The following is a 26,426-nucleotide window of genomic DNA, read 5'->3' as shown; positions in this document are numbered from 1 at the left end:
AATCCACAAGTCAGAGGCCCAATTCAGATGCTGGTTACCGAAGCCCTGACTAGGAACAGCCAGCTAATGGTCCAAGTCATTTTATGGAGAGATTTATCAGGGCCTCCTGTCTTCCTGCTGGGCAGCTGGGCTCCCGCTAGAGTGCAGGGCTCTGGCAGGCCAGCCCTCTGCCTCCTGCAGGGAAAGGCAAGGGAGGCAAGGGTTTCCTCCCAGTCATCTGTAACCAGTGGGCAGCAGTGGGTTCCCCTGGGCCCCCTGTGTTCTCCACCCCCCAGGGCCCCATGTCCCTGGGTAGCTGGTGAGGTTTTGTGTATGGCAGATCTCTAGGGAGTTCCTTGAATAGGGCCTCTGCCAGTGCTCCTCGTGCTAGTTAAAAACAAAAATATTAAGGTGACTGGGTCTCAGGGAACCAGAACTCTCCCAGATGTGCAGCGTGCCCTTGGCATTTGACCAGAGGGCTATCACAAAAATGATCAGACGCTTTTAAGAACATACAACATCCTTCACATTAGAGATTTACTATAGTTCTGAAATTAAGATCTTAGAAATAAATGAGTGTTCATAGGTTGCTTTCTAGTGCTTAAAAAGTTATGCCTCCATTTTCTAAAGATATCAACAAGAAAAGAACATCGCAGAATAAAATTTTAAGAAGAAACCAGTAATTATAATTTGAATAACATTCTACACTAATATCAGTGCAGTTGATTTTAAAAGCGATATTCTGACAATATTTAAATGAGATATCGAGAAGAGTCTGCTTGGTAGCACTGTTAATAGATTTATTCAATTTTTAATGGTTGGTACCATAAAATGAAGTAATTTGTTTAAACTGGTTTAAAATTTAGTATTAGACCAAGTCAACTAGACCTTTGCTGAATTTTGGTCTGTATTAAAAATCTCAAAAATTATATATTAAAATTTGAGGTTGAAATTATTAAGGGAAAATAATTGCTGCTTTGTCATTGGAGACAGGATTCACAAAAACATATTCCAGAGTAATTCAAGCCTTTTAAATTTATTTTCCTAGGAAATTACATTAAGCACTGCACTTCTGCATGAATAGCCTTTGATTTAAAACTGGTATGACACTCGTTAAAATAACCGAGACAATCATACAATTAGTGAGCTGCTTGGGCCTCAGGAGTTGGTTCTAGTTTTTCACCCAGTTGGCACGCCAGGCAAACCCAAACTGCTGGTTTTTAAAGGCAGCATATTATATCTGGTGACAAATTAATATGTAGAAATTAACCAGAAGCTCAAGAACTGCAGCCTTCCGTACCCCAGGGGCCAGTGAGAAACCAGAGTTGAAGGTATGTGTGAGAAAGTGATTTCCTAAGACACCCACTGCAGGGAAGGACAGACAGCCTGTGGACAGTGAAGACCCCACGGAAAGACACATTCGGCCTGGCGAGAGGCGTGTGTGTGGAAAAGATAAGCAGCACACAGGGACACCAGTCAATCACTGTCACCAGCAAGGTGACACACAGGGTCATAGGACATTCCACTCAGCCGCTAAGTGGGCGGATTTCATCTCCAACAACTGGACACAAGTAGGACCCGTGGATCTCTGCCACGTCCCCCCAGCAGTCCTCAGTAGGACCCGTGGATCTCTGCCACGTCCCCCCAGCAGTCCTCAGTAGGGCCCGTGGATCTCTGCCACGTCCCCCCAGCAGTCCTCAGTAGGGCCCGTGGATCTCTGCCACGTCCCCCCAGCAGTCCTCAGTCGGCAGCTCCCACTGTGGCAGCATGGCCGTGCCCACCACTGGGGCTGCCTCCTCTGCGCACTGCATTGGGGTCAGCAAGCACTGACAGAAGCCAACCAGTCTAACGGAACCCAGAGGAAACCATTCTGATGGCAAGGAACAGACAACGATGCCGTCCTCATACCGATCAGGCAGCCTGGAGGAAGCTCTGTGCCCACAGGCCAGTCTTCGGCTAACCCCGGGTAGCTCTGGACAAGTGACTGCATTTCTCTCTGCTTCCGTGTCTTCTTATTAAAGTGGTGACATTAATAAGGCCTAAACATTTCTAGGTTGCTGTGAGGACGTGGCTGGTTCTCTGTTGTGAAGACCAGAGAAAAACCCAGCCGGTCGCAGGTCTAGGTATGTCCCACCTATGCGAGCAAGTCGGCTTTTCACAGCATGTGATTTTCTGCTTGTTGCTGAAGGGATGGGAGAAGCTCTGGGACTGAGGGGGACACAGGCTGAAAACACTTCATGCTATTCTAACTGCTCCGTCCCCTCCCCACTGCACCCCACGCTACCTGATGAGCTAGACTACTCTTGGTTTCTTTCCAGTTAAAAGAAAAGGACGAGTTTTTAGAATATGATCCCTCTCTCTGCCACTCAGTTTAAAAAGAACATCCCTTTTGTTGTGTTTTGTTTTTAACCTTCTGGAACGGAGGTTGACCGGACACTGTCAACCTCCAGCAGGCCACAATCCCTCAACATTCTTCCCTCAGTCCTCCCTTAGACAAAGCCCACATTTAATGACTATTAGGTCCTAGACTTCCTCCAAAGAAGCCAATGATGCGGACTGGATTACTGCTTCCAAGTCCTGGAAGGTAATCCTCAAACTCAAGTCAACATGAATACCTCTGCCTAATGTATGCCCTACACCTTCCCTGGTGCAATTATGACTACTGGATCTTTACAGAGATTTAAACACTGAACTGGAACTGACTTTTGGACAGAGGAGAAAGCATAAAGATTATAAATCCAAGGACAGGAAGAAAAAAAAATGAGGTACCCAAGAATCTCTACCACGTATGCTAAAGAACCGTCCACAAGTGCATTTTGTAGACATCATGACCATCCTGGTCAAGAGCCAGGACTGGTGCCTGCATCAGCAAGTAGAAGTGGGTGACCTGTCACCGTGGCTTTGCAAGGCCCTACAGAAAGGTTCACTGTTCTTTGGGCTGTAAACAAACATCTCAGGTAAGAGTAAGTCACAGGCTCCAGCTGCAGCCGGAAGTCTCTGCCTGCCAGACTCTGGCTCCACATGGGGAAGGCGATGCATGTGAGCGACTCGGATGGTCTTCCACACAGCAGTTCAGCTGGCCCTAACTTCCTCCATCACTGGGGGTGGAAATGCTTCTGAGGGAAACCCTCACACACGTTTAGAAAATGGCCCTAGAGACCTCTCCCTTTGAACTACAAGTCGTGAACTTGAAATACTCGGGAATAGCTGTCCCAGAGAAACTGTGATGATGTGTCATTTTTATTTCAAGAGGTGACAGGGCAGGCTATTTCAAAGACCACGCTTTATTTCTTCCCAATTAGCTGTCAGTTTGAACACTGGCTCAGAATGAGATGCTGAGAGCTCAGAAAACAGCTTCCCTTCAGGAGGGATCCCTAACCCTAATCCTAACCCTAACCCTAACCCCGCATGGACCACAGCTCACAAAGGTGGCCTCTGTGGGTGGCTGAGCACTGACAGGCGGAAGGGGCAGAGGAGAGGGTTATTTTTAATTAAACTAGTAGCAGATTTAACTCTAGCTGTCTACTACTTAAGTACTTATCAGCCTCATTAGAACAACAAAGAAAAAAATTATCACAAAATTGCTATTTCCACAACAAAAGTTCTGCTCGCCTAAGTGTTTGCCATTGTCATTTTCTGGAGATCTGCTTTGTGTCTCTCTGTCACCAACTCGACACCACAGCCTTGTCAGTGGCCTGTATTCAGCAGGTGCGCATCTCAGGAAAGACCCTTGTGCTCCGTTCTGGTCATCTGCGCTGGGAAGACCCTGAGATTCTCCTTCCTGCTGTGTCACAGCCACTCTGCAGAGCTCAGCCACAGCTCAGCTCTCCCAAAGGTGCTGAGGACGGCGGCCCTGCCTCTACATGTAAAAGAGGTCCCCTCTCCTCCACCTTCACTCAGCCAACTCTATTTAAAGGGAACAATTTTCTCTTCCACTTGCAAAACCAAATAGGAGGAATCAAACAAAAAACTAAACTACTCACAAGCAGCACTTACACAGCCAAAGCCTCATTACCACTGGGGAGTCAGTCTCCCAGAGCCGGAGCCCCTCGCCCCAAACCTAGTGGCCCCCACCCAGCAAAACACACTCTGATCTCACATTCCCATTGTCCCTTTCCATCTTACAAAGAATTCTGGCAGGGCACATGCAATGTAGAGTCGCTGTTACATTTTTAGTTCAGATCTGTTTGCTAGTACTGAGTTGAAGGCCAGTCTCGGAGCTCTTGGGACCAGCCTTGTGATAACATAGTGCCTTGAAATGCGAACAAACTTAAAACATTTACTAAATATACACTTTACGACGTACTGGACCAGCAAGATTTTAAAAAACTAGATAACCTTCCACATACAGATTGAATATATTTCTAGATTTACATAGTTTCATAGAAATTATTTTTCAGCTTTTTCTGATGATACTAGAGTCTTACTTAAAATGCTGGATTTTACTTGAGGCTTTCTCTGCTGTTCTCCTTGTAGATGACAGCACTTTCCATAAACAGCAAAAAGTATTTTATTCACAGGATTTAAGAAAATGATAACAGTGCTTTATAAAACAGGAAACTTCAGTACATTACACTGCCTTTCAGGTTGGAAAAATAATATTCTCCATATCAGATCCTTGGTGTTTAAAGTTAAAAGCAAGCACGATTCCAGAACAATGGCTGCAAATAAAATTTACTAAATTCAGAAGCTAATGTAGAAACATTTGGGCACATGAGTAACCCAAAACCAGTCTCACTAGCATGCGTTCAGATTATAAGGAGTTGCTAAAATTGAATATTTTTGTAAGACATACTAAGGGATGTTTAGACACAGGCGATGAAACAGATTCACTACAACTGTTAGGGATTTTGTTTTGCTGATGCTGTCTTTTTAAAGTGATGGGGAAACCCCGGGCCTCATGCACGTTGGGCAAGCACTGTACCTCTGAGTTGCATTCCCAGCATTTTTTATCTTTCATTTTGAGACAGGATTTTGTAAATTTGCCCGGTTTGCCTTGAACCTGATGATCCTCCTGCCTCAGTCTCCCAAGTAGCTGGGACTTGCAGTCATGTGCCACTGTGTCTACCTCATACAACTGTTTTCATGGTTAAGTGAGAAGCTCTTTACCGGTCATATCAATTTTAAAATAATGAAATAAGCGTTGCAGTAAAATTGTCCTCAGAGGAAGGAGGTATCCAGAATCGGAATGCTGTAGTTACCTGGCTGACTGGATGCGTCATGTGAAATTTAGCAGACGGGTAAGGAACGGAAACAGGCTGCGAGATAAATGGGGAGCGCTTTGCAGTTTCCCCCAAGCATCACATCGAGTGCATGCAAAGGAATCTCATATGAACCAGATGCAAATGTGAAGCGATGCCAAAAAAGTATAGCAAGAGAACAGAAAGCTGCAGCAGAGGAAAAAATGGTAGACTCGAGAGACAGTCACCTAATATATTTTATTTGCAAAAAAGTCCTTCTCCATATCTTTTGGATCCTCATTTGAAGACATTTTCCTATCACAGAGGAGCTGTAACGTCACATAATCTCCTCTAATCCGATTAGGGGCTGTTTCCCCATGATGGCCACAGCCTGGGAAGGGCTGTGCACACGGGGGTGCCTGCAGCTTCTGAATCAAAGGTCGGCATGGGGTGGGCAGTGCTGCTTTTCTGACTTCAAACACTGAAATATCTAAAACAAAGTAAGGCAGTCCCCGGTGGATAACAGTGGCCCTAAGGACGCGTCTTACCATGCAAGCATCCAGGTCTTCCAAGCGCTCCGCCTCCGTCAGGTCCTCCGCCATGATGAGGGGGCGCTTGGCCGGCTTCTCGGCCAGCTCGACCTCCAGGGACTCCTGCTGAGGGAGGGTCTGCACGCGTCTGCTGAAATGGTCAGCCTAGAGGGTGGACACCACCAGGAGCAGTTACAGCAGGGCGGTGGGGGGCAGCGCTCAGCTCGGGTCCTGACACGGCCTCCGCTGGCCGCTGCCGTGGGTGCCCCTTGGCCCTGGAGGACGGCGGCTCTCAGCAGGGCCACACAGAGCCACCTTCCTCTCTTCACCCTCTGTGGAGAGCACAGTGTTTTTGGCAAGAAATTATAAATGCCCCTTCACAAGTGAGGAAACTACTTAGTCCAATACTATAAGCAGTGCTCTTTTTATTTCATTTGAGACTGTTCATATCTATTACTGATTGACTTGGTAGTATCTAATTTGATAGCCATCGAATTTCATATTACCTGATTTATTTCATAGTGCGTATGGCTAGTGCTTTAAAGTATCTAAGGAGATAAATAAAATGATTGCAAGTTTAAATATTTTTAGAATACTAAAAAGAAGAAAATTACTTAAAAATTGTAATTACTGCTAGTTCTCACTGTTTTCACACAAGGAATATCATATTTCATATGACATTTCCATTTTTAAATTTTAGATATACATTAAGATTAAATGGAAAGAGGTGGAATGAGCAGGGTTGAAATTAGAAAGTTCCAGTGTTGAACTGATCCAACACCAGAAATGTGACTTCTTTTGAAACAAGGAGAAGCATCTGAGGAGTTCATGCAAGCTCTGAGAACACTACTAAACCTAAGTTGGAGAAAATGGTATCTGAAGCTCACTGCACACAGTCCCATTTCAAAAATACCATTTCTTTCATGCAGGGCTGAATCCCACTTTTTATAATTCAAACCAGCAGCATTAATGTCAAAAGGAAGTTTCAAACAACAACATAAGGGCACTCGTGCAATTCTTTTTCAATTAAATAAATAGAAATGTCAATACTTCTTGAGTAAATTCCTCAAGGAAGGAAAAATGCAAAAAAGTGCAAACTTCACACTCCAAAGTGTGGTTGTCACATGCATGTTGATATAACGTCCAGCGACTGTATCATTAAGTAAGCATTTTAAGGCTGTTCTTAGAGTTGTGGGAACCAATAAACTGTTTTTAAAGTGGATTCTCTATTGATTTTGCTTGTGTTTATTTTTTAAAAAAGGAAAGTCTGCATTGGGAGACTGCATGATGTAGCTCTTCCCTGTGCCAGGAAAGAGCTTCTTCACTTAATGTGGTGATAAATCAGGATTTTATACGTTTCCAGTTTGGCACAAATCAACACATTGATAAAGCAAAACAAACAAACAAAATAAATAGAAAAAAAACATGGTTTGGATATTGTATCCACATCAAATTGCTCTGGAAGTTTCCTGCTGCCTCCTGGTGGCTCCTGAGCTGATGAACAGTAATGGACTGGTAACCGCTCACAAGTGGGCAAGCCCTATTCACAGCCAGCATCCAAACAGTTGCAGAGATGCCTGATCTTCTGAATTTTGGAAGAGACTCTCATACATTGTTCTCTTCTGTCTGCTTCATGCAGAAGAAACTGTTCCTATTCCTCTCTATTATTATCACCCCAAAAATTGCCTCCATAAAACTGGGCATCTCTGCCCATACAGTTAACCTGAAATACTTTCTCTGGAGAAAACTGTCAAAAATTGCCTGGGAGATTTCTATTGTATCATACTGCTAATATTTTTGAGACACAAGATATAACCAGCTATAAATGCTCATCCGTGCCTCAGAGGACTTCAAGTTCCACGCATGAGAATTCTCTGTATATTTTTCATATACACTGAAATTAGAAATGAAGTCCCCCATGGCTTGGTTAGTCTGAAGGAAATTTATTTTTTCATCGTGGTTCTGTCCAAGGCACCTGCTGGGTGCTCAGCGCCTGCCCATCATTAGATCATGCCCATTTTTCTCTCATACTTTCTTTGAACTTCAGATGTTCTGCTTCCTCCACGTTGTCAAGAACAGTCCATTTGGAAATAATCATACCAGAGCAACAAAGTGAGCACAGTCAGTCATATTACAACTGTTAATTTTAGACTTTGGTGTCAACATCATCTACAAAAACGTATGACCTGCATCTTAGATGAGGAGTGAGATCTCTGGGTGTGATAGCTTCTGCCTCAACCTGCCATTCCCTCCCGAGAAATTCTGACAAGTTCCAGAAATGGCTGGAACCAACAGAAGGGGGAGGAAGAAACCCAGAACCTCAGCCCTTGAGGCTGCAAAGGAGTGAGGTGTGGAAAAGAAGCCCACTCCCAGGCTGGCAGCCAAGTCAGACATGCAGAGCACTCACCAGCTTGTGGTGGCAGAGGGAGAGCGCGTCCAGGATCTCGTCCACGATTCGGTCCGACAGGAAGGAGGCCACCGTCAGCTTCACCTCGCTACGTGGAAATCAAAAGGACAGAGCAGCATTTTAACCTGAGCTGGGCTGACCCGCCCCTGCTTGGCAATAGGGTCTGTCTTTGAAAAGAGAAGGTACGAACGGCAACCAGGCTAAGGACCAAGCTTGAGGACGGCCACAAACACACAGGTAAGAGACCTTCTTTACCAATGTCACCTGCCTCGACCATTTCAGAACCTGAGATGGAAAGGCAGAAATGAAAGACATCTGGAGAAAGACGGGCTGAACGGAAGCCATGTGCACCAGCAGAGAGGCACCAGTCACCAACTGACGTGAGCGAAAACAACCCCAAGGCTGGAGCGAATCAGGAAAGGCTAGTCTGCGAGTTAAAGCTCAGTTATGATGTTGATATGCATATCTCCAGCTTTTAAAAATCCTCTTCCCATCAAACAGTACCATGTTACACTGCTGCTGCTTTGACTTACCACTTACAATGAAAAGGAGTCTTCATCTTTTATGAACAGTAATTACTAGAAATCTCAGTTTAGGTGCCTCTTGCCTGACCTCCGAAAGCTGCCCAAAGTGGTGTGGGGTTTCTACCAACAGACTTGGCCACTAAGGTTCCTTGCCACACGTACGGCTGGCGTTTCAGTTAGCATTTTAGCAATGTGGTGTTCACAAGAGTCCAACTTCCACGTGTCTTCTCAGGCGGACTAGCTCTACTTTAATGCACATCTGTGCAGATGTTATAAATACACGATAATTTAAATGTGCCAGAGAGATAAATACCCACGTTCCAATACTGTCTCATAAGGTCAGTCTTCTTTTGAAGTCAACAATTTGTATGTTTTAGAGTAGGCAAAGGAGTTGTCAAAATAAAATCGTTTAATTGTAAAGCTACGGTTGAATGGGTACTTGCTTCACAGGGAAAACTCTTTCTAACTCACAGGTGGTAACTGAACCTGAGATTTCTCTGCCGGGAAGATGTGGCTGGTGGGCAGGACAATGAAGCACCCAGTCCTGGCGGCCTACAGTGAGATGCCTGCGCTGAAGAGGAAAGGGGACTCCTGCCCAGGGAACGCGGCCCCACCAGCAGTTCGGTTTATCTGATGCTTTATCAGTCCACACGGTGTCCACTGGTAAGAATCTCCTGGGTGTCATGTTGAAAATAACTAAAAACACAGGTTCTGAGTGTCCGCCCTTCTCGAGAGGCCTGGGGATCTGATTTTAACAAGTATTTCCTCTGATTCTTTTTAGGCATGCCTCCTAAAACTCTCAATCCAGTGGGTTTTTTCTCCTTCTCTCCCACTCTCTGAAGGTGGAAAGGAGGGTTTATCCATTTCAGATGGTACTGCCAGTATGAAAGACTCTTAAAAATGCCCTCCTGTTAATCCCTCAGAACTGGCCTGTCTCTTCCCGCTGGGTACAGCATCCTCTGACTCAGTTTCCAGTGTGCAGAGAGAGGTTCTGGGGGAACGTGTCACTTGCCCTGTGTGTGTAGGAAGGTGCCCTTACAGGCGTGGCATACTCCACTCGGTATTGCAGAAAAGTCACCTCAGGAGTCAACGGACATGAAATGGGCTCTCTAACGTGAAGCTTCCACCCTGTCGGCTTTCAGAATCTGCCATTTTCAGGAGAAGTGACCTTATTTGATGGAATGTGATACTCCAGCAAAGCTCCCGAGTAAGACTGTGTTGGTGGGTGAACTCAGTAACAGGAAAGAATATTGGCCTAAGTATTTTTGTCCTTATTTTTCAAGGGAGACATTTAATATGCTGTATTTTATATTCTAGATGTTTATATTTTAAATACGTAATACTTAAACATTTTTTTCAATAAAAAATCTGAAACCACAGATATTAGAAACACCTAACAGCTGGAGCTGGAGTTCATAAACTTGCTATGCTGTCCTACAAGCTCTCTGGAAATCTTTTTTTTTGGTACCAGGGAGTGAACCTAGGGGCACATAACTACTAAGCCACATCCCCGTCCCTCACCCCTTTTCTTTTTTTTGAGGGTCTTGCTGAGTTGCTTAGGGCATTGCTAAGTTGCTGAGGCTGGCCTTGAACTTGCTATCCTCTTGCCTCAGATTCCCAAGCCACTGGGATCAAAGGTGTGTGATACCATGCCTGGTTTCTGGAAACCTTTTTAACTTTCTCAAGTCTTCCCAGCTGCCTGACAACTTAACTGAAAGGTTTTGGGAGCTTTATTTGAAAATAAAAAAAAAACAAAAAAAAAAAACACAACAACTTGGCAGCTGCATGTTGGACCAGAGACTGCCCAGTTCTACAGAAAGGAGCTATTACTTTTACTACATCAAAATATTCTCATCAATATTCAGAAAATTTTAAATGTTCCTGAGCTTGGCTCTTAGTCATCTGATTCTCCAGTGGAGAAACACAATGAGACCTGGCTGCACTATCTTGGAATGCTGGTATCTTCCAAGATTCTCTGAAGAAATTTGGGAAGGTTTGTCAACAATCATAAATGAATGTTTTTATCATGGTATATTCTTGAGACTTTTTCAAACAGAAATATACATGAATAGCCAAAAGACATCATAGCACATTATCAAAGACCCACCAAAATAGTCCAGAAAGAAAACGTGACATGGTCGGAGTGGGCCTCTGCCTATTTATAGACTGTGCACTTGCTCTCAATAGCTTGGTGATGGAAAGCAAGCTCTTCAATCTTTAAGCTAGTGATTCAGAAAGGTAAAAGTTGATTCTTAGAAACAGAAACTAGCAGTTGCAAACATGAACCATCCCCCTTCAATACAAAATCCTCGAAGACAGTCGATACCACTGTGCTCTTAAGTAATGCAGGCATACATATGGCTGTCCTGTTTGGGAAAGGCATACACCCTATGCATTTATGCACAGCTACATTTGCATACAGTCTGCCTACCAGAGGAGCCTGAGCAGGGCGCACAGGGTAGATTCCGCCAGGACGCCCTCACAGCTGCCCGGACGGGCCAGACACGGCCGGCCCACCCACCAACATACCTGATTTTGTTCAGGATGTCAATTCCGGACTGCTCCAACAGCACATTTTTAACGAAGGTGCGAGGGATGGAGATCTTCTCGGTGCTGGCGTGGATCAAGTCTTGTCGGATGTGGGCTTTCTTCATCACGTTGGGGCAGAGGTTCTCAGCAGCATCGACCATGGACTCCAGCAGGGCCTGCAGGGTGACAGGGGAGAGGGTGACGGCACTGCTCCCAGATGACAGGGCCACGCGAGTCCAGGGCCCAGGCCACCCAACTGCTGAGATCACAGAGTTCAGGAAGTCACTTTAGACCAGACACTGGCAGGACCAGCAAGCATCACTGCGGCTTCTGAAGAGTTCAGGTGTGGAGCTGAGCATCATGCAGGGCCACGAATGAGAAGACGGAAAAATGCAAAGTCAAGTCTGGACTCCAACTCGCCCAGCACACCGCCCTCCCTGGTCCCAGAACAGGAACTTACAGGCGCCAACTCCAGACCTAGAAACAGAAATACCTAAAACCATGTCAGCTTGAATGCCAGCAAAACTTCCCAAACCACAGAAACCCCAAATCACCGCAAAACATTCAACAGTTCTACCAAAACAGCAGCAAAAAAAAAATCACCAAAACTACTGCCAATTTTACTCTTTTAAAAGAAAAGCTTTAGTGTTAGACAAAACAATAATTACTATAACAACTAAACACCACAAATAGCAACAGACAAAAACATTTAGAGTGCTTTATAAACAGCACCAGTAGCAAAAGTCAAACTCATCCAGCACTCCAGAGTCCCGAAGTGTTTCTGCACATTTCATCCTTCAGACGCCACGGAGGTGGGCGTGGCAGCTAGGCGTGGGATCGGGCTTGGGATTTTACAGCTGAAGAATGTGAGCTAAGGGACACTAAGTGGTTTACCAGAAATGGAATCCTCTGGACAGATGGTGGTATAAGGGTAAGGTCTAAACAGGAAACCCAGCTCACTGACCTGGGCAAAGTTAGTCATCTCTCAATTTTACTTTCCTTGCCTATCAAATGGCAGTAAAAGAAAAGGGGTCACTGCATAGGGTTTTTGAGGATGAAATGATATCACGTAGTAAATTGCTGTGTAGAGTATCCAGCATATGACGAAGGCTCACATATCATGACAGGGTTATTAGTCTGATTTCCAAGACTCTCACTGATAAGAACTAGTTTCTGAAGGCCAGGCTGGGATCCCATTTCTGTTCCAGTGTGAACAAGGGCCTACACAGAACAGTTGTTGGAAGACGAGGACAGTGTCTACTCGCCCACCTATTCACATGCAGAGCACAGACCCACTAACAAAATCTCTCATCACACCTCAGGAGGAACAGCAGAGTAGGAGACTGTTTATAAGACTTGTGAACCCAGGGGAGGAGAGGTAGAAGAAGTTTCCAAAACACACTGCTATTTTGATAGTGCTCTGCCCTATTATAACTCTGGTTGCATAATTACTGAATTAGTACATCATTCCAAGGAAGCTCCTAACCACCCAGCTGCCAGAAATACAAATACATCAGTTTAAGGCTAATTCTTTTCCTCTGTGGCATGAATAAGCATGCTGTGTTCCAGACTCAGTCCAGCAAACCTGAGAAGAAGGACACAGATATTAGCACTGTCTCACACCTGTGGGGCTCACTAGCACATCGGGAACTTTCTGAGTGGACCCCATGAGTGACAAGGAATCCTGGCTTCAGTGCAGCCCTGGCCTGAAACAGCTGTGGACGGTGGACTGACTCACGCCTTATCTACAGAACCATCTACTCCCAAGGTCTCTTTCTGCTCCACAAGTCCATGATCACGCCCTGGGCCCGAAAAGAAGGAATGGCAGCCTGCCTCAGGCATTTGGCTCAACAAGCCTTCTGCGGTTATTCCCTACACCACCTGCACCAGCACTCACCCACGGGACAAAACCCTTCGCTCCTTGAGTCCTCCCCTCCGTGACTTCTTTCCATCCACACACTAACTCCATAAAGGAGTGTGAAGGAAGATTTTGACATCCTGTTTTCTACGTGGGGAAACTGAGTTCAGAGGAGGTAAGCAACTTTCTCAAGGCCGCTCAACTAGTACTGGGATGCTGAGATGGGGCTTTGCCTTTCTCTCTCCTGCTTGGGTTTAGCTGTGCTTCCTGAATTAAAGACTCAGATCTATGTCAGTCCCAGAAATTCTCAGCTACAGACTTCAAATGTTGCCTCTACTCATCTGTTTTCTTTCTTCTGGAAATCTAACTTAGACTTCTGTGGGACTCCCTGGCTCAGTCCACATTTCTTAACTCTTCTCTCATCTTCCTCTTCTGCCAGTCTGTATTTTGCTACCTTCAGGTACCTTGCATTGAACAGGACCTGAATCTGAAAGGTGATATTCAGTTTTCATTTTGCAAGTTTCTCCCTAATGACAATCAAAAGGGTCTGTATTTCTTAACTATAATAATCACCAATGGTATTTAGGAAATCTATATAATATTTGTAAAGTAAATTGGATCAATATCTTGAGATGGCACCAACACCTGTACATTCTTGTAGCAAGCCAACAAATTACAAACAATCTCCACTCCAACCTGTTCTGAAATCCTTCTTCCTTTTGCTTTATATAATTTGGAAAATATAAAGTGTAGAAAAAAGAAAACCTATAGACTTCCCTTGGGCAAATGGAGCTAACACTTGACAAATGCCACCTAACTCCTTCAGATCTCGCGTCCTGAACAAATCTGAAATGGACCAGTGCAGTAGTTCACCATGTGAGCCTGGAGTGGAATCAAGACTTTCCCAGGCCCAAATAAACACCCTAAAACTTAAGGGCAGAAAAGAAAAACCAAAGCTTGCCTATGTTAAAACATTCGAATCCCTTTTACTTATCTACTGTTGCTTCAGGAATAAATGCTAGGACCTAGAGAGGGAGAACAGAAGTAGAGAGTCACGCAAAACAGCGGAGGCAGGCCAGACCAGAGAATGCAGCGTCCCTTTCAAAGGAGGCATTTCTGCAAACATGCCTCCTTGGGCCCCTCCAGCAGCCTGCAGAGGAGGCTGGCTGATCCAGCCCTTCTCTTACCTTCTGAAACAATGCTTTTGAAAGATGGCTCAAAGAACTATTTGAACATGTTCTCATCCAAAATTCGAATACCTATCACTGGCTACGACAGCAGATGATCAAACACCGAAGCCAGAAGGTCCCCCGCGCCTCCTGACACCAGGACGATCCTGCCCAAGGAGACTCGTCCAAAGGTCAGGCAACTTGCTCAGCGTGCCTGTCCGGCAGGGCAAAGGCAGGACACAAATCCAGCCCTGCTGGCTTGCTCTCCTGGCTTCCCTTTCCCCATTCTCTATAAAAAAAACTTTAAAAAGTAATCCATCTGCTTTAGCTTTTGCTAGTAGAAAATGCTAATTTTAGAAAATATGGAAAATAGAGAGAAAGATGTTTTAACCATGAAAATTGATGCTAGCACTGAAATAAGTAATGACCACTGCATTTAATAAGACACTGAACACTGGTTATATTAAAAACACATCTTTCTTACATGGTTTTAAGCAAACCAAGGCATTGTGAAGTTATTACAAATAGAAAACTGGGCAGTTTTAAGAGAACAATAAATGGTTGCACGTTTGTCAGGTGGACTGGAAGGAAAGAGATGGAAACAAACAGCCCACAGACCCTGGGAACTCCCAGTGTGCACCCAGGTGAGAGGAAACTAGGAAGTGACATTTAATTAGGGAGTTTGGATTGAGGATTCACTATGGTTCATGACAGATGTTCCCAAAGGGAAGGGAACTTAAAACTCAGAAGGACAGAGGAGGATGCAAACAGGACACGCAGGCCTAGGCCGGGCGGCACTGAGAAGTGGTTCTGGTACTTGCAAACACCTGGGGTGGTGGGACAAAAGCCACACTGAACAGAGGGGCAGCTGTGAACAGGGAAGCACCCAGGGCCCTGGAAATGCTGATATTCTCAGGTCGTTAAAAATTCAAATGCCTTTTACTTCAGATCCTTGCATCCTGGTTCTTCCCAAGAAAGACCAGCAAGCCGCCACCCACTCTGCAGAAAGAAGGAAGAGCACAGGGTAGAGGAGCACGGGGTGGTGGAGCAGCTGCCCTCTGAGGCTGTCCGATGAAGCAGGTCCTGGCACAGCGTTCCATGTGGATTTAACGGCCAGTCAATGCCCACTAGGTAAGCATTCAGAAAGCCAAGGTGTGAGCAGGCAATTTACAACAGAAGAAAGACAAACAGATAATGAAATTTCATGATGCGCCCTGAGTGAGTAAAGAAATTCGGAAGACACAATGCGATTTTTCTATTGCATTACTTTGGTAAGAATGATAAGTTATACTTAGTATTGCTGAGGATGCAACATGAGCAACTGTACCACTGGACAGCCCTTTGCAAATACAAGAAAGTAAAAAAATCTACTTTTTGGAATTAGCAATGGGTCACATTGGAATTTGCCCTAAAAGAATTAGAAATCAGAAAATAAGTTATGGTGGCACATGTATACAATGGAATGCCATGTAGTCATGGAAAACAGTGATGATTTATCACCAGCAGAACTGCATTCACGACACTGTCCCAAGTCTAAAAGGTGACTCAGTTACTAATCAGTACTCATAGCACTAATACACAAATATAAAATCATGTATGCAGGCACAGATATATGGAAATTCACTGAATTATTAACAGTGACATAATCTTGGAGAGTTCTGGTAATTTTTACTTTTTTTAATACTTCCTAGTATTATGTAAATGTTTCCCAAAAAAGTTTCACTGTTTATAGTCAGAAATAACCAGAAAGCTGATTTTGCTTTAAACATGTAAGGAAACATGTATCTTACATATCCTACATGTCACAGGACACAGGGGCTCTTAAGTAAAAAATGGCCTTTCTCTACCCCTTTGTCTCTGCCCAGCCAGAATTAAAAATAACTGCAGTTAATAAAATAAAAACAATGCACAAGTGTAGCATAGTTACAGGAAGATCGGGCTTTAAACACCTAAAAATTCACAACATTCATTAAGTTAAGTTTCAAAGAGAGTAATTAGCATTTGCAAAGTTATCACTGGGTTGCACATCAAATCTCTCCAAGGTTGAGCATTTGTGTTCTCAGAAGAAAACGGACCAAATGATTTCAGAAACTGAGACAAGGTTTTTAAAAGCATCCTTAAAAGGCATCTTGGGAATAAGAAAAACTTTACGAATGTGAATTTTTTCTGGTGTAGCTGTTTTTTAAAATTTCCTCAAGAACAAGATGGGTCTTAAGTTCTCAACCCTACTAAAATTTCAAAGCTTTTTCAACCTGTTTTTTGGGGCAGTAAACCAACTGCATATCTCTGCTGCCTTGGGAGCTGGCAGACCCCAAGGGTCCTTCTAGACCCTCCCTAGTCTTTGAGCCAGAGGTCAGGGCTGCTGTCCACCTGCCTTGTCTGTCCTACCCCAGATGACAGCGCCAAGGGACTTCCTGCCAGCTCTCCACTCTCTAGTCGACTGCAATCACAGAAGACATCGTTCCCAGGGCCACTTCTTTGTGCCTTCTAAGTAGAAATCAGCCATTCCCTTATCGGTGACACCTATCATATTAAGAACAATTAGATTTACTGTAAAAAAAAGAAACCGGATTTCCCTTGGATTTATTACGTAAGAAGTTACAAAGCTGTAACAGACTCTGTGTTCCCTTTACGGTCTGTGCCCCTGCACAGCCAGGGCACACACCTACCCCATCTGTGAAACACAGGGGGAGATGTCATCGCACACAGTTGAAGCACAACAATCATCCTTCCAAAACAGCAAAACCCACAGACCTTTAGCTGTTCATCTACAACTCTTGTGACTTCTCCAGCCATGGATTCCAGGGTCTCCTGAATGGGGCTGGACATCAAGCCAGTGGCTCCTCCCCAAGATGCACCACCAACATGGTATAAGTTTGGTAGTAACTGTAAGAAAATAGAAAGTAACTTTCTATAATTGAACAAATATTTCAGTAGGCACAAAGTCACTGCAGAGTTAATGATCAGGGTGAAAAAATATTATTAGGAATAATCCATTCTCAGTCAGAGGCTTGTTGTAGAGATTAATAAATGGAGGTCCCGACTCATCATGCACATTTATTTTTCTCACTGAACCACAGCAACCCTAACAACACTAGAGTGGGGTCAAGGGCCCCATGCTGGCCGCTCTGCCACGCAGGAGCTTACAGCCCCAGGAACAGTCCACCTTCCCGTGCCCCATGTCCTTGTCTGAGGGATGAGCGTAGCGCTACTTTCACTCAGGCTTCGGTCCTCAGAAGTATGCTTACCACACCAGGAAACTCTCCAGTCTTCGGCAGACACCAAAAGGTCTCCTAGAATCCACTTCTGTTCTGATACCCAGAACAGGGTCAGATCCCACAGGGACAGGCTCACCCTCTAAGACCACCCCAGGTCAGGTGCCAGTGCCCATCCTGGGCAGTCACTCACTGGTCCTTCTGCCCACTGATTACAAAAGCCAGAGGAGCCTCTGATTCACTCAGAGTCACTGATTTGCCAGAACAGTTCACAGACTCAGGAAAGCACCTTACTATCACAGGTTTAACTCTGAACCACATACCAGCAGCAGCCAACCGCTGGAGAAGTCTAGTTCAAAGCACAGGGCGGGCGTAAGGCACCTCCCAGCACCTGCTGACCCACCAAGAAGCCACCTACACCTCACGTGCAGAGCCGGTGGGGCCCTGCTGCTGAGGAATGCTTGACTGAACTCCTGCCTGGTGACCAAATCACTCTCCACCGCACAGAGCCTGGGAAGCTGGAGAGCTCTGAGGCTCCAATCACAGACAGCTTCCTCCAGGGGGCCACCAAGGGGGCTCCTCTTAGGATAAACTCTGGTGTGGCCATAGGGACTTGTTACTAGTAACAAATAAATGCCCCTATCACCTCTGTCACCCGGGAAATTCCAGGTGTTTCAGGAGCACTGTGCCAGGAACAGAGGAAATACATATTCCTAGTGCATCACAAGAGTCTCTGACCAGTCCTCTAGGTTCCTCACACCCATGGCTCAGCAATGATATGATCCTGAGGTCAGAACCAGAACCGGCTCCCAAATCTCCCGACCCCTAGCTAGTCCTGCAGAGTCACTTCGGGGAACAAATTCTAATTTGAAGAAAGCTTCCCTTCAGAGGAGACAGAAAGTGTTTCATGTTATCAGCTTGGAAATACAATAATGTTAAATGAATTACTACTCACTGAAACTATAATTACCTGTAGTCATTCAAGGTACAATTATGCCCTCTGTAAACCACACTGGGCCTGGTTTTTTGGAGGAAGGAGGATGCTGGGAATTGAACTGAAGGTTACTCTACCACTGAGCTACATCTTCATCCCAGTTTAAAATGTTTTATTTCAAGACAGGGTCCAGGTTGCCCAGGTTGACCTTGAACTTGACTCCTCCTGCCTCAGTCTCCCTTGTCTCTGGGATTATAAACAGGCACCACCTGGTCCTCTGCTTTCCTTATACATTTTGCTTACAGGTAATCAGTGAAAGTACATAAAGGAGATGGACTAATTCAGTTCACTTTGTGCTTGGTAATAACTTGGAATTGGTGGAGAGGTTGAGAAGGTTGGAATTACCTTCTAAAGTTTGTTTGAAAAACTCCTTTCAATGCCCCAGACTCTTACAGAGCCTGAAGTGTAACTCACCGTCTTAGAGTTCTTAGCATCACGCATGAGCCGTTCTGCCGACTTCAGATCCTCCTGGACAGCATCTCCCCCACAGTTCCGAAGGGAGTTGAGGTGGTCTTGTACTTTCACACAGATTCTGTCAATCATCTGCTCCAAACCAGAACAGCATCCAAGTCAGCCCGGTGGGTGTTCAGACAGAAGGAAAGAGAATGAAGGAGGATGAGAAATCAGAAAAAGGAACGCATGGGCTGAAACCTTCTCCTGACATCTTGGAGAACTCAGCTGCCAGCCGATCGTTGAGTTTAACTATTCACACAAGGAACATTCGCAGCATTAACGCAGGCACTGGGTCCCTTTCATGCCTTACAAAATGCCACACTTAGGATGAAGAGGGCATTTGAAAATCCTGTAGGCCCTCGGTGACACTTTGCTGGACAGTAACGCTCCTCCTCGACTTTCCCTAAGTGCTCGCATGGTGGCAGGTACTAAGGAGTGGGCTCTGCAGTGCTTCTGAGGGGCACACGAACTGATGCCCCCGGCCCGCTGGGCTCCACATTACAGAAACCAGAACACTTTCTGGGAATTCACGGTTTTTCAATTAATTCAATTACTTCGAGTACTTTTCTATATAAATTTAGAGCCACCAAAACATAAAAGCGAGTTGAGGTTGACTATGTGAACACAGGTAAGAACGAAGTTAATACACCTAGTTTCTGTTCTAAGAAGGTCTCCCTCTCGGGTCAACCACACTTGAATCACTTTCAGTTGCTCCATGAGTTTAAAAAAGACCCACAGGGAGTGGCCGACCATTGCGGCAGATGGAAGGCACCACGGCGGTGAAGACTGTACACGCAGGGAAGTGCAGGGAACGTGCTGCGTGTGAACATGGACAGGCCTGGTGAAGGCTCGTGTGGAGGCTCAGTGCTCCCAGCCGTGGTGTGCAGGTGGCTGGGGGCGTTTAGGTTGGGGGCAGAGCCCTCCTGAGCACAGGAATGACCTTCTTGAGTGGGCACCCTCACCTGCCTCCCAGGCTGGCCATGCAGAGGGGGCTGCTGTGAAGCAGGCTGCCCTGCTGCTTTCTCTCCTCAGCCTGGGCCCGCTGCCCACCCACTCTCCACTATGACTGGAAGCAGCATGAGACTCTCGTCCTGGCAGTGCTCTTGGACTCTCCAGTCTCCAGAACCTCAAGACAAAATAAACCTCTATTCTTCATAAGTCACCCAGTCTCAGGTATTCTGTTATAGCATCAGGAAATGGACTCAGGTAGAAACCAAAGAAGTCTAAAGAACAATTTGTGGCTTAATTTTTTTTCCCAGTATCTCTTTATCAAAGTTATAGGTTACCAATTTCATGTCCTTAAAAAAAAATTTAACTCTTCAGAGATTTTACATGTCAAGAGTCCTTTCCCATCTGAAAATTCACTTGGCAGGAGACAATCTAATAACTCTTTTTTGGTTAAGTTCACATCTCTCTATTTCTTTTCAATTATTCAATATCATAACTCTGGGCAGCTGAAGTCTGCCCTCCTTCCCCACCAATTCCACTGTAACAGAAGCTTCCCAGCCCGCTCAGAAGTGGTAAGTTCTGCATTCAGAGCCCGGGTCTGCCTGCAGCAGGGCTGCCATCCCTCATCTTCCTGCTTTATAAAATCAGGTTCATGGTGCCTACCCAACTTCCTTCCTCATGTCCTCTAAGACCTGCTAAATAATAGCACTCTAAGCTCCTGCTTTGTTGACAGAGTCAGGGGCTTGCTAACAGGTCCCTTAGCTACAAGCACACAGAGGTTTCCTGAAGATGTCCCTCATCTAACACTCTCTCCAGCTAAAACAATGATGCCTGTGGGCAGAAGTCACATCTAACTTCCAGGTTGACACAATACACTGCAGAGAGCTAACCAAACACTTGAAAATGTCCTTTTAATTGATAGAAATCCTAACTCCTCAAACTGCATGTTGATCTATGCTTTCACACCTAACTAAAAATAACTAAAAATAAACTGATTTCAAGAGACAAATCACACAGTGAAAAAGGAACTGATACACCTCTGGGGTCACAAAGTCTCATTTGAAAGGCATGTGGATGTGGCACTGTGACATTATCAATTTTAGTAATCACAAAAGGCCAAAGAGACCCCTGAAGTGGACACAATCAAGCATTCACCAAGGAAAGAGCATTCAAATCAACCCCGTAAGAATGGGCTTGAAGAGTTGAACATTTCAAAATCATGTCCTAAAGGAACATAAAATTTTAGTTTTTCAATTCAAATGAGACTAAATTTCACATCTGGAACACTCCTCTGGGCATGCTCCTCAGGGTTAATATAACCACATGGATCCCGTTCAGACGCTAGAGCCCACGGTAAACTGTTCGGATGACACAGAACGACTGCACAGGGCAAGTCAAAATTCTGAAAACAGAAACAAGGAGCTTGACTCTCAGTTTACAGATCATGTCCCTAGGGTACGCGAACGTGAGAGACGAGGAAACTGCAAGCTTCAGGCCTGCCATCTCTGGATTCATCCCATCAGGAGACCCTGCAGTAGAGGAGTGTGTAGGGCTTGCACCTTAACCTGCTTACATCACCAGAAATCCCTAGGATTGTTTTTCTAAATCAACACAAAAAAGTTGTAGACCCCAGTAGTTCGAGAAGCTCAGTTCTTCCTAGAAAACATGCGCTCCGTCATCTGGAGACGACTTTTCTGTACCTGGGCCTGGACTGTCCTCCTATGTCCTTCCTAGAGGTCCCTCATCTTCCCTGGAGAAGCCGTGAACAGAGCGCCGTCTTCCTGGGACAGTCCTCACAGATCTGGGCGCAGCTCTCTCCTTCCCTGACCTTCTCTTCAGGCCGAACGTACCCAGTGCCTTTTGCAGGTCCACTGGTAACAGTCTGGTGATCTCTGACCAGTCAGGACACTCTTGCCTGATTCTCTCTTCCGTCTAGGGCCCACGAGGTGAGGCCCATCAACAAGATGTAGGTACAGGCAATGCAGGAGGTCAGGACTGGACATGGGACTGGACCACCACCTTCCTCACTGAAAAAAACCCTTCTGCAGGTGGGACCGGTGGCACAGCCTCCTCACAACCAGGTGGCACGACCTGCCCAGGCCATGCTTGTTGGACCTCCAGGCCCTCAGGTAACTGAGCGGCTGAGCCAAGGGCTGGCACTTAGAACTGCCTGCAGGAAGTGCTACCGTCACCACTCAGCTCGCTCTTGGTTCCGGCAAAGAGCCTGCTGGTAGGAACTCCCCTTCCTCCGTGTCTGTTCCTGGTTCAGTTCAAGAGAGACGCGACCGGCACTGCAGAGGGAACACTGGAGGGAGGAACCACACACAAGCACCCGCAAGCCTGTGGCGGACGGCTTCACACGAACAGCAACAGAGAACGAAAGGGCCACACAGCCAAGGGGCCACAGGGCACATAGGTGTCACCCGCTGCTCTGCTCAGACCCCCTGTCCCACAACAGTGCCTGCCACGTGGCAGACTTGGGGTTCTTCAATGATAAACGTGCCAGAGGAAGCTCTACAAGGCTGAGGGGAAGATAGAGTACATGACCAATGCAATCCACCGCACGAGCGTTACACTCCTCGTATGTTATGTTGAAATGCACTCTGCCCTTGCCAACAACCAGTAAGAACAGCAACAAAGACTGAGCTGAGTTCAGAGGCGGCTTGCTGGCTGTTGTTTCTGTGGAGCAGGAGAAGAGACGGATTTGGCGGGGAGGGCAGTGAGATAAGGTCTCACTGTTTCGCCTGGGCTGGCCTCAGAGTCCTGAAGACGCCTCGGCCTCCGAGTAGGGGGCACTGCAGGTGTAAGCCCTGTGCCAAGGGAAATGCAGGCAGAAGGATGAACAGCAGCAGCACACATCCAGGCGCTGCGGCCCCTGCACCTGCTGGGGACAGAGGCACCCTCAGGCTGCAGTGTCTCATTAGGGCACGGGTCAGGGGCCTAGCACAGCACAGGCGTGGGGCTACGGAGCACGAGGAAGAGCAGCACGTCTCTGCACAACTAGGAGATCTGGGAATCCCCGCCTCACACCTGGGGTGGTGTGGGCGGGGGCAGGTGGAGGGAGACGGGAAGATGGAAAAAGCAATTCCTGTGGTTCTTGTATTAAAAGAGGTAGGAGGCTGAGCACGGAGGTGCATGCCTGTAATCCCAGTGGCTGGGGAGGCGGAGCCAGGAGGATCGTGAGTTCAAAGCCAGCTCGGCGACAGTGAGGCACTAAGCAACTCAGACAGACTGTCTCTAAATAAAATGCAAAATGGGGCTGGGGATGTGGCTCGGTGGTCGAGTGCCCCTGAGTTCAACCCCCAGTAACCCCCAAAGAAAAGACGTAGGAGGAAGTTAATAAAACCAAAACAACATCAGCAAAACAAAACCTCTGAGCAAGAGTGCCAGCAGTAGGAATAGAAAGAAATGAAGGGCTGCTAAAGAGGACTCAGAGGGAAGTGGGCGGTCAGAGGGAAGTGATGGGTCAGAGGGAAGTGGGCGGTCAGAGGGAAGTGATGGGTCAGAGGGAAATGGGCGGGTCAGAGGGAAGTGGATGGGTCAGAGGGAAGTGGATGGGTCAGAGGGAAGTGGGCGGTCAGAGGGAAGTGATGGGTCAGAGGGAAGTGGATGGGTCAGAGGGAAGTGGATGGGTCAGAGGGAAGTGGGCGGGTCAGAGGGAAGTGGGCGGGTCAGAGGGAAGTGATGGGGTCAGAGGGAAGTGGGCGGGTCAGAGGGAAGTGGGCGGTCAGAGGGAAGTGGGCGGGTCAGAGGGAAGTGAAGGGTCAGAGGGAAGTGGGTGGGTCAGAGGGAAGTGGATGGGTCAGAGGGAAGTGGATGGGTCAGAGGGAAGTGGGCGGTCAGAGAGAAGTGGCTGGGTCAGAGGGAAGTGGGCGGTCTGAGGGAAGTGGGTGGGTCTTAGGGAAGGGGCGGGTCAGAGGGAAGTGGGCGGTCAGAGGGAAGAGGGCAGTCAGAGAGAAGTGGGCGAACCACAAAGCCGCCAGTGTGAGGGAAGGAACAAGAGGCTAAGAGACTCGGCGTGGTGTCACAGAGAAATGGCCAGCTCAGGAATTCAATTGTTCTGCTCCTGAGCCCTGGTCTCCGAGGGCTATGCGGTGGAGATGCTGAAAAGGTTAGTGGAAAGTTGGAACGCCCACGAGGGGTCAAAGCAGGACATCCACTGCCAGACCTGGACAGGCAGACAGGACAGCCCCCATCATGCAGCTCGGAGAAGGCGCTGCTTCGCGCATCGAGAGGAGAAAGAGCTGGAGAGAAAAAAGAGAAGCACGAGAACGGAAGACAGCCGTTCAGAGTGGCCCGCTGTCTCACGTGGGAAAGTGAAGTTTGAAGAAGACGCGGTGGCCCATACCACAGTACTCCAGGTAACAGAGACAAGAGCAGCAGACCCCCAAGGAGGAGCCGCCGCTCCGTGCACTTCTGAAGCAGGTGCTGTCACTGTCCCCGCTCTGCAGAGGCAGAAACAAAGGCCTGCAGAGGTTAGTATGCGACCAACAGAAGTTCACAGGTGGGTAATTGCGGAGCCTGGACTGAAATCTGGGCCACCTGATCTGAAAGTACAAGTTCCCGACTAAACCACACTGTCTTCCTTCATCAAAGACGCAGGAGGATAGGGCCCCGGTTGAAGACGAGGTGGGAACCGAGGAAGCATTTTGGGGAATAGGCAGCGAGCAGGCCGAGCTCCAGCAGTTACAGAGCACGTGGCAGCAGGAGCCCAGATCTCAGCAGCACAAGTCTCAGGTGAAGAAGCGCGTGGGGCAATGGCTTCCTTCTCCTCTTTTATGCAGGGTGAGAAGACCAAGGGCAGAGCTTGGCAGGGACAGCGAGGGACCAGTGTCTGTAAGTGGGGCTCAAGGGCACAGCCAGGCCCACCTTCACACCCTTGGTGGCTGCTTCCAGCATCATGTGGCTCCAGAGCTGCCGGAAACCCTTAGCTGGAAACCTGGAATATTTACTCTGCATGACTCTGTGCAGGAAATGCTTGACTCCCAATCAAGAGCATTTACAAGGTGGAAAGGAGGGATATGAGCTGAGGGGGACCCAGAACCTTACCGAGCTTTCCTATCAAAGCCAACAGACAAAATTAGATACAGGAGCAGGGAGCGGCCTCAGCAGTCCAGCAGGTCAACTCTGACCTCCTGGCCCTGAGGACGGGACTGGCTGCAGGCTGCCGGGCACTCCTCACAGAGGGACTATGCTTTCCATATTCAAAGTTCTGAGAACCTCAAGGCATGTCTTTCCCTCTAAGTCACTGGATGACTAAAGTCTGAAAATTGCAAGTCACGAAATCCTCAGAAATCCCCTAAGCGAAAGCGGGGCAGCACACCCGCTACCCAAGGGTGGAGGAACTCGGAAGGAGGCCACCTGCGCAGGACGATGCGTCCGTGGCTTTGCCTGTGCACGATTTCCTTTTGATTGAGAGGATGAACTTCCCTTTAAGAATAAGCACTAAAGATGGCAGCAGGGAATTTTAGGATGAGCAAAATCCCCTCTGGATGCAGAGGAAGGCTGGAGAGACACTGACTGAGAAAGAAGCCTGCATTTCAGTGGCTCACAGAGGAATGCCAAGCAAGTCCCAGGTAACAGTTTAGCACTTCCATTAAACCCTAAAACCAGGAAATAACAGTAAACCAAAAAGTACTAAGCTAATATTAGTCCCTTGCAGGAAAAAAAAATAAATTTTTTTAAGGTACTGATAAAGTCGAAATAATGTTTTCTCAGAAGTTCTGCTACTTCACTAATATGCGTGATTATTTTTTCTCAGCACATACTGTTTTGCTTTTTCTCAGTTGAAAAATACGTGTTTATAATAAAATAGTCAAATAACACTGGGATGTACAGGGGAAGAACACCGACGCTCACACCGCCTACAGCTGCCTGAGAGGACCCCTGCCAAAGCCGAGATGGACCTCCTCACGGTCTGCACACCACGCAGCCACCAGTGTCACTGCACCTAACAGGGACAGCCCACGCTTCACTAGCGACACCTCTCGTTCTCTCAAGAAAAGAAATGTAGATGACACCCGCCGAGGGAGAACACAAGACAAACTATCCAAAATACCTAAAATGACAAAAGCTTACCCCCATTAGCTCTACTCCATCGGCAGAGACAAACACTTCCTTTGATTCTTCTAGTGGCTTCCATTATGAGATTTAAAGAGTATACTGATCTTTATATGTTTTTGATTTATGAATTTTAGAAAATAACAAGCAATACCAGGAAACAAAAACTTAAAAATCCAGCCTCCTTCTGCTGGCACTCGACTGGCCTCTTCAAGACTAACCTGATTTTCACTACTTTTACGGAATCAAGATTTCAACATGGACATTCTGTAATGTAAAAATAAAGTCTGCCCTCATTGTCCAAGTTAATATAAAAGCCTAATTCCTCCAAAACTCAATTCCAGAATTGTAATCATGCCGCCCCCCCCCCAACAGAGAAGGGCCTAGATCCTACTTCTCTTAAACCTACAAGTTGACTGTCTTGAAGTAGGAGCCTTCTAAAACTTTCAGTTGCATTGACTTCTATGATTCTATTTCTGTTTCTTATTTATACCTCAGCACTTGTTTTTCTTTCTTATGCTCAAGTAACTTTTTTTGTATGGGGTATGTGGGGTCAAAAATACTGAGTCCATGACTGAAA

General features: G+C 46.6%; 1 protein-coding gene across 1 annotated transcript in view; it reads right to left on the bottom strand.

The window, feature by feature from the left end:
• The window catches only part of Carmil1 (capping protein regulator and myosin 1 linker 1), a 251,990-nt gene that overhangs the window by 41,330 nt on the left and 184,234 nt on the right, over nucleotides 1–26,426 (bottom strand). The window contains exons 25-29 of the mRNA XM_047558066.1: nucleotides 18,800–18,928; nucleotides 16,931–17,062; nucleotides 11,150–11,325; nucleotides 8,097–8,184; nucleotides 5,708–5,854 (exon numbers count right to left, since the gene is read on the bottom strand). Coding sequence (XP_047414022.1) covers nucleotides 5,708–5,854; nucleotides 8,097–8,184; nucleotides 11,150–11,325; nucleotides 16,931–17,062; nucleotides 18,800–18,928 — 672 coding nt within the window. The remainder of the gene's footprint in view (nucleotides 1–5,707; nucleotides 5,855–8,096; nucleotides 8,185–11,149; nucleotides 11,326–16,930; nucleotides 17,063–18,799; nucleotides 18,929–26,426) is intronic.

The sequence above is a fragment of the Sciurus carolinensis genome, chromosome 7, assembly GCF_902686445.1.
Source record: "Sciurus carolinensis chromosome 7, mSciCar1.2, whole genome shotgun sequence".
Classification (NCBI taxonomy): domain Eukaryota; kingdom Metazoa; phylum Chordata; class Mammalia; order Rodentia; family Sciuridae; genus Sciurus; species Sciurus carolinensis.
The sequence above is the reverse complement of the archived record's forward strand: the minus strand, read 5'-3'. Positions and strand labels throughout refer to the sequence as shown.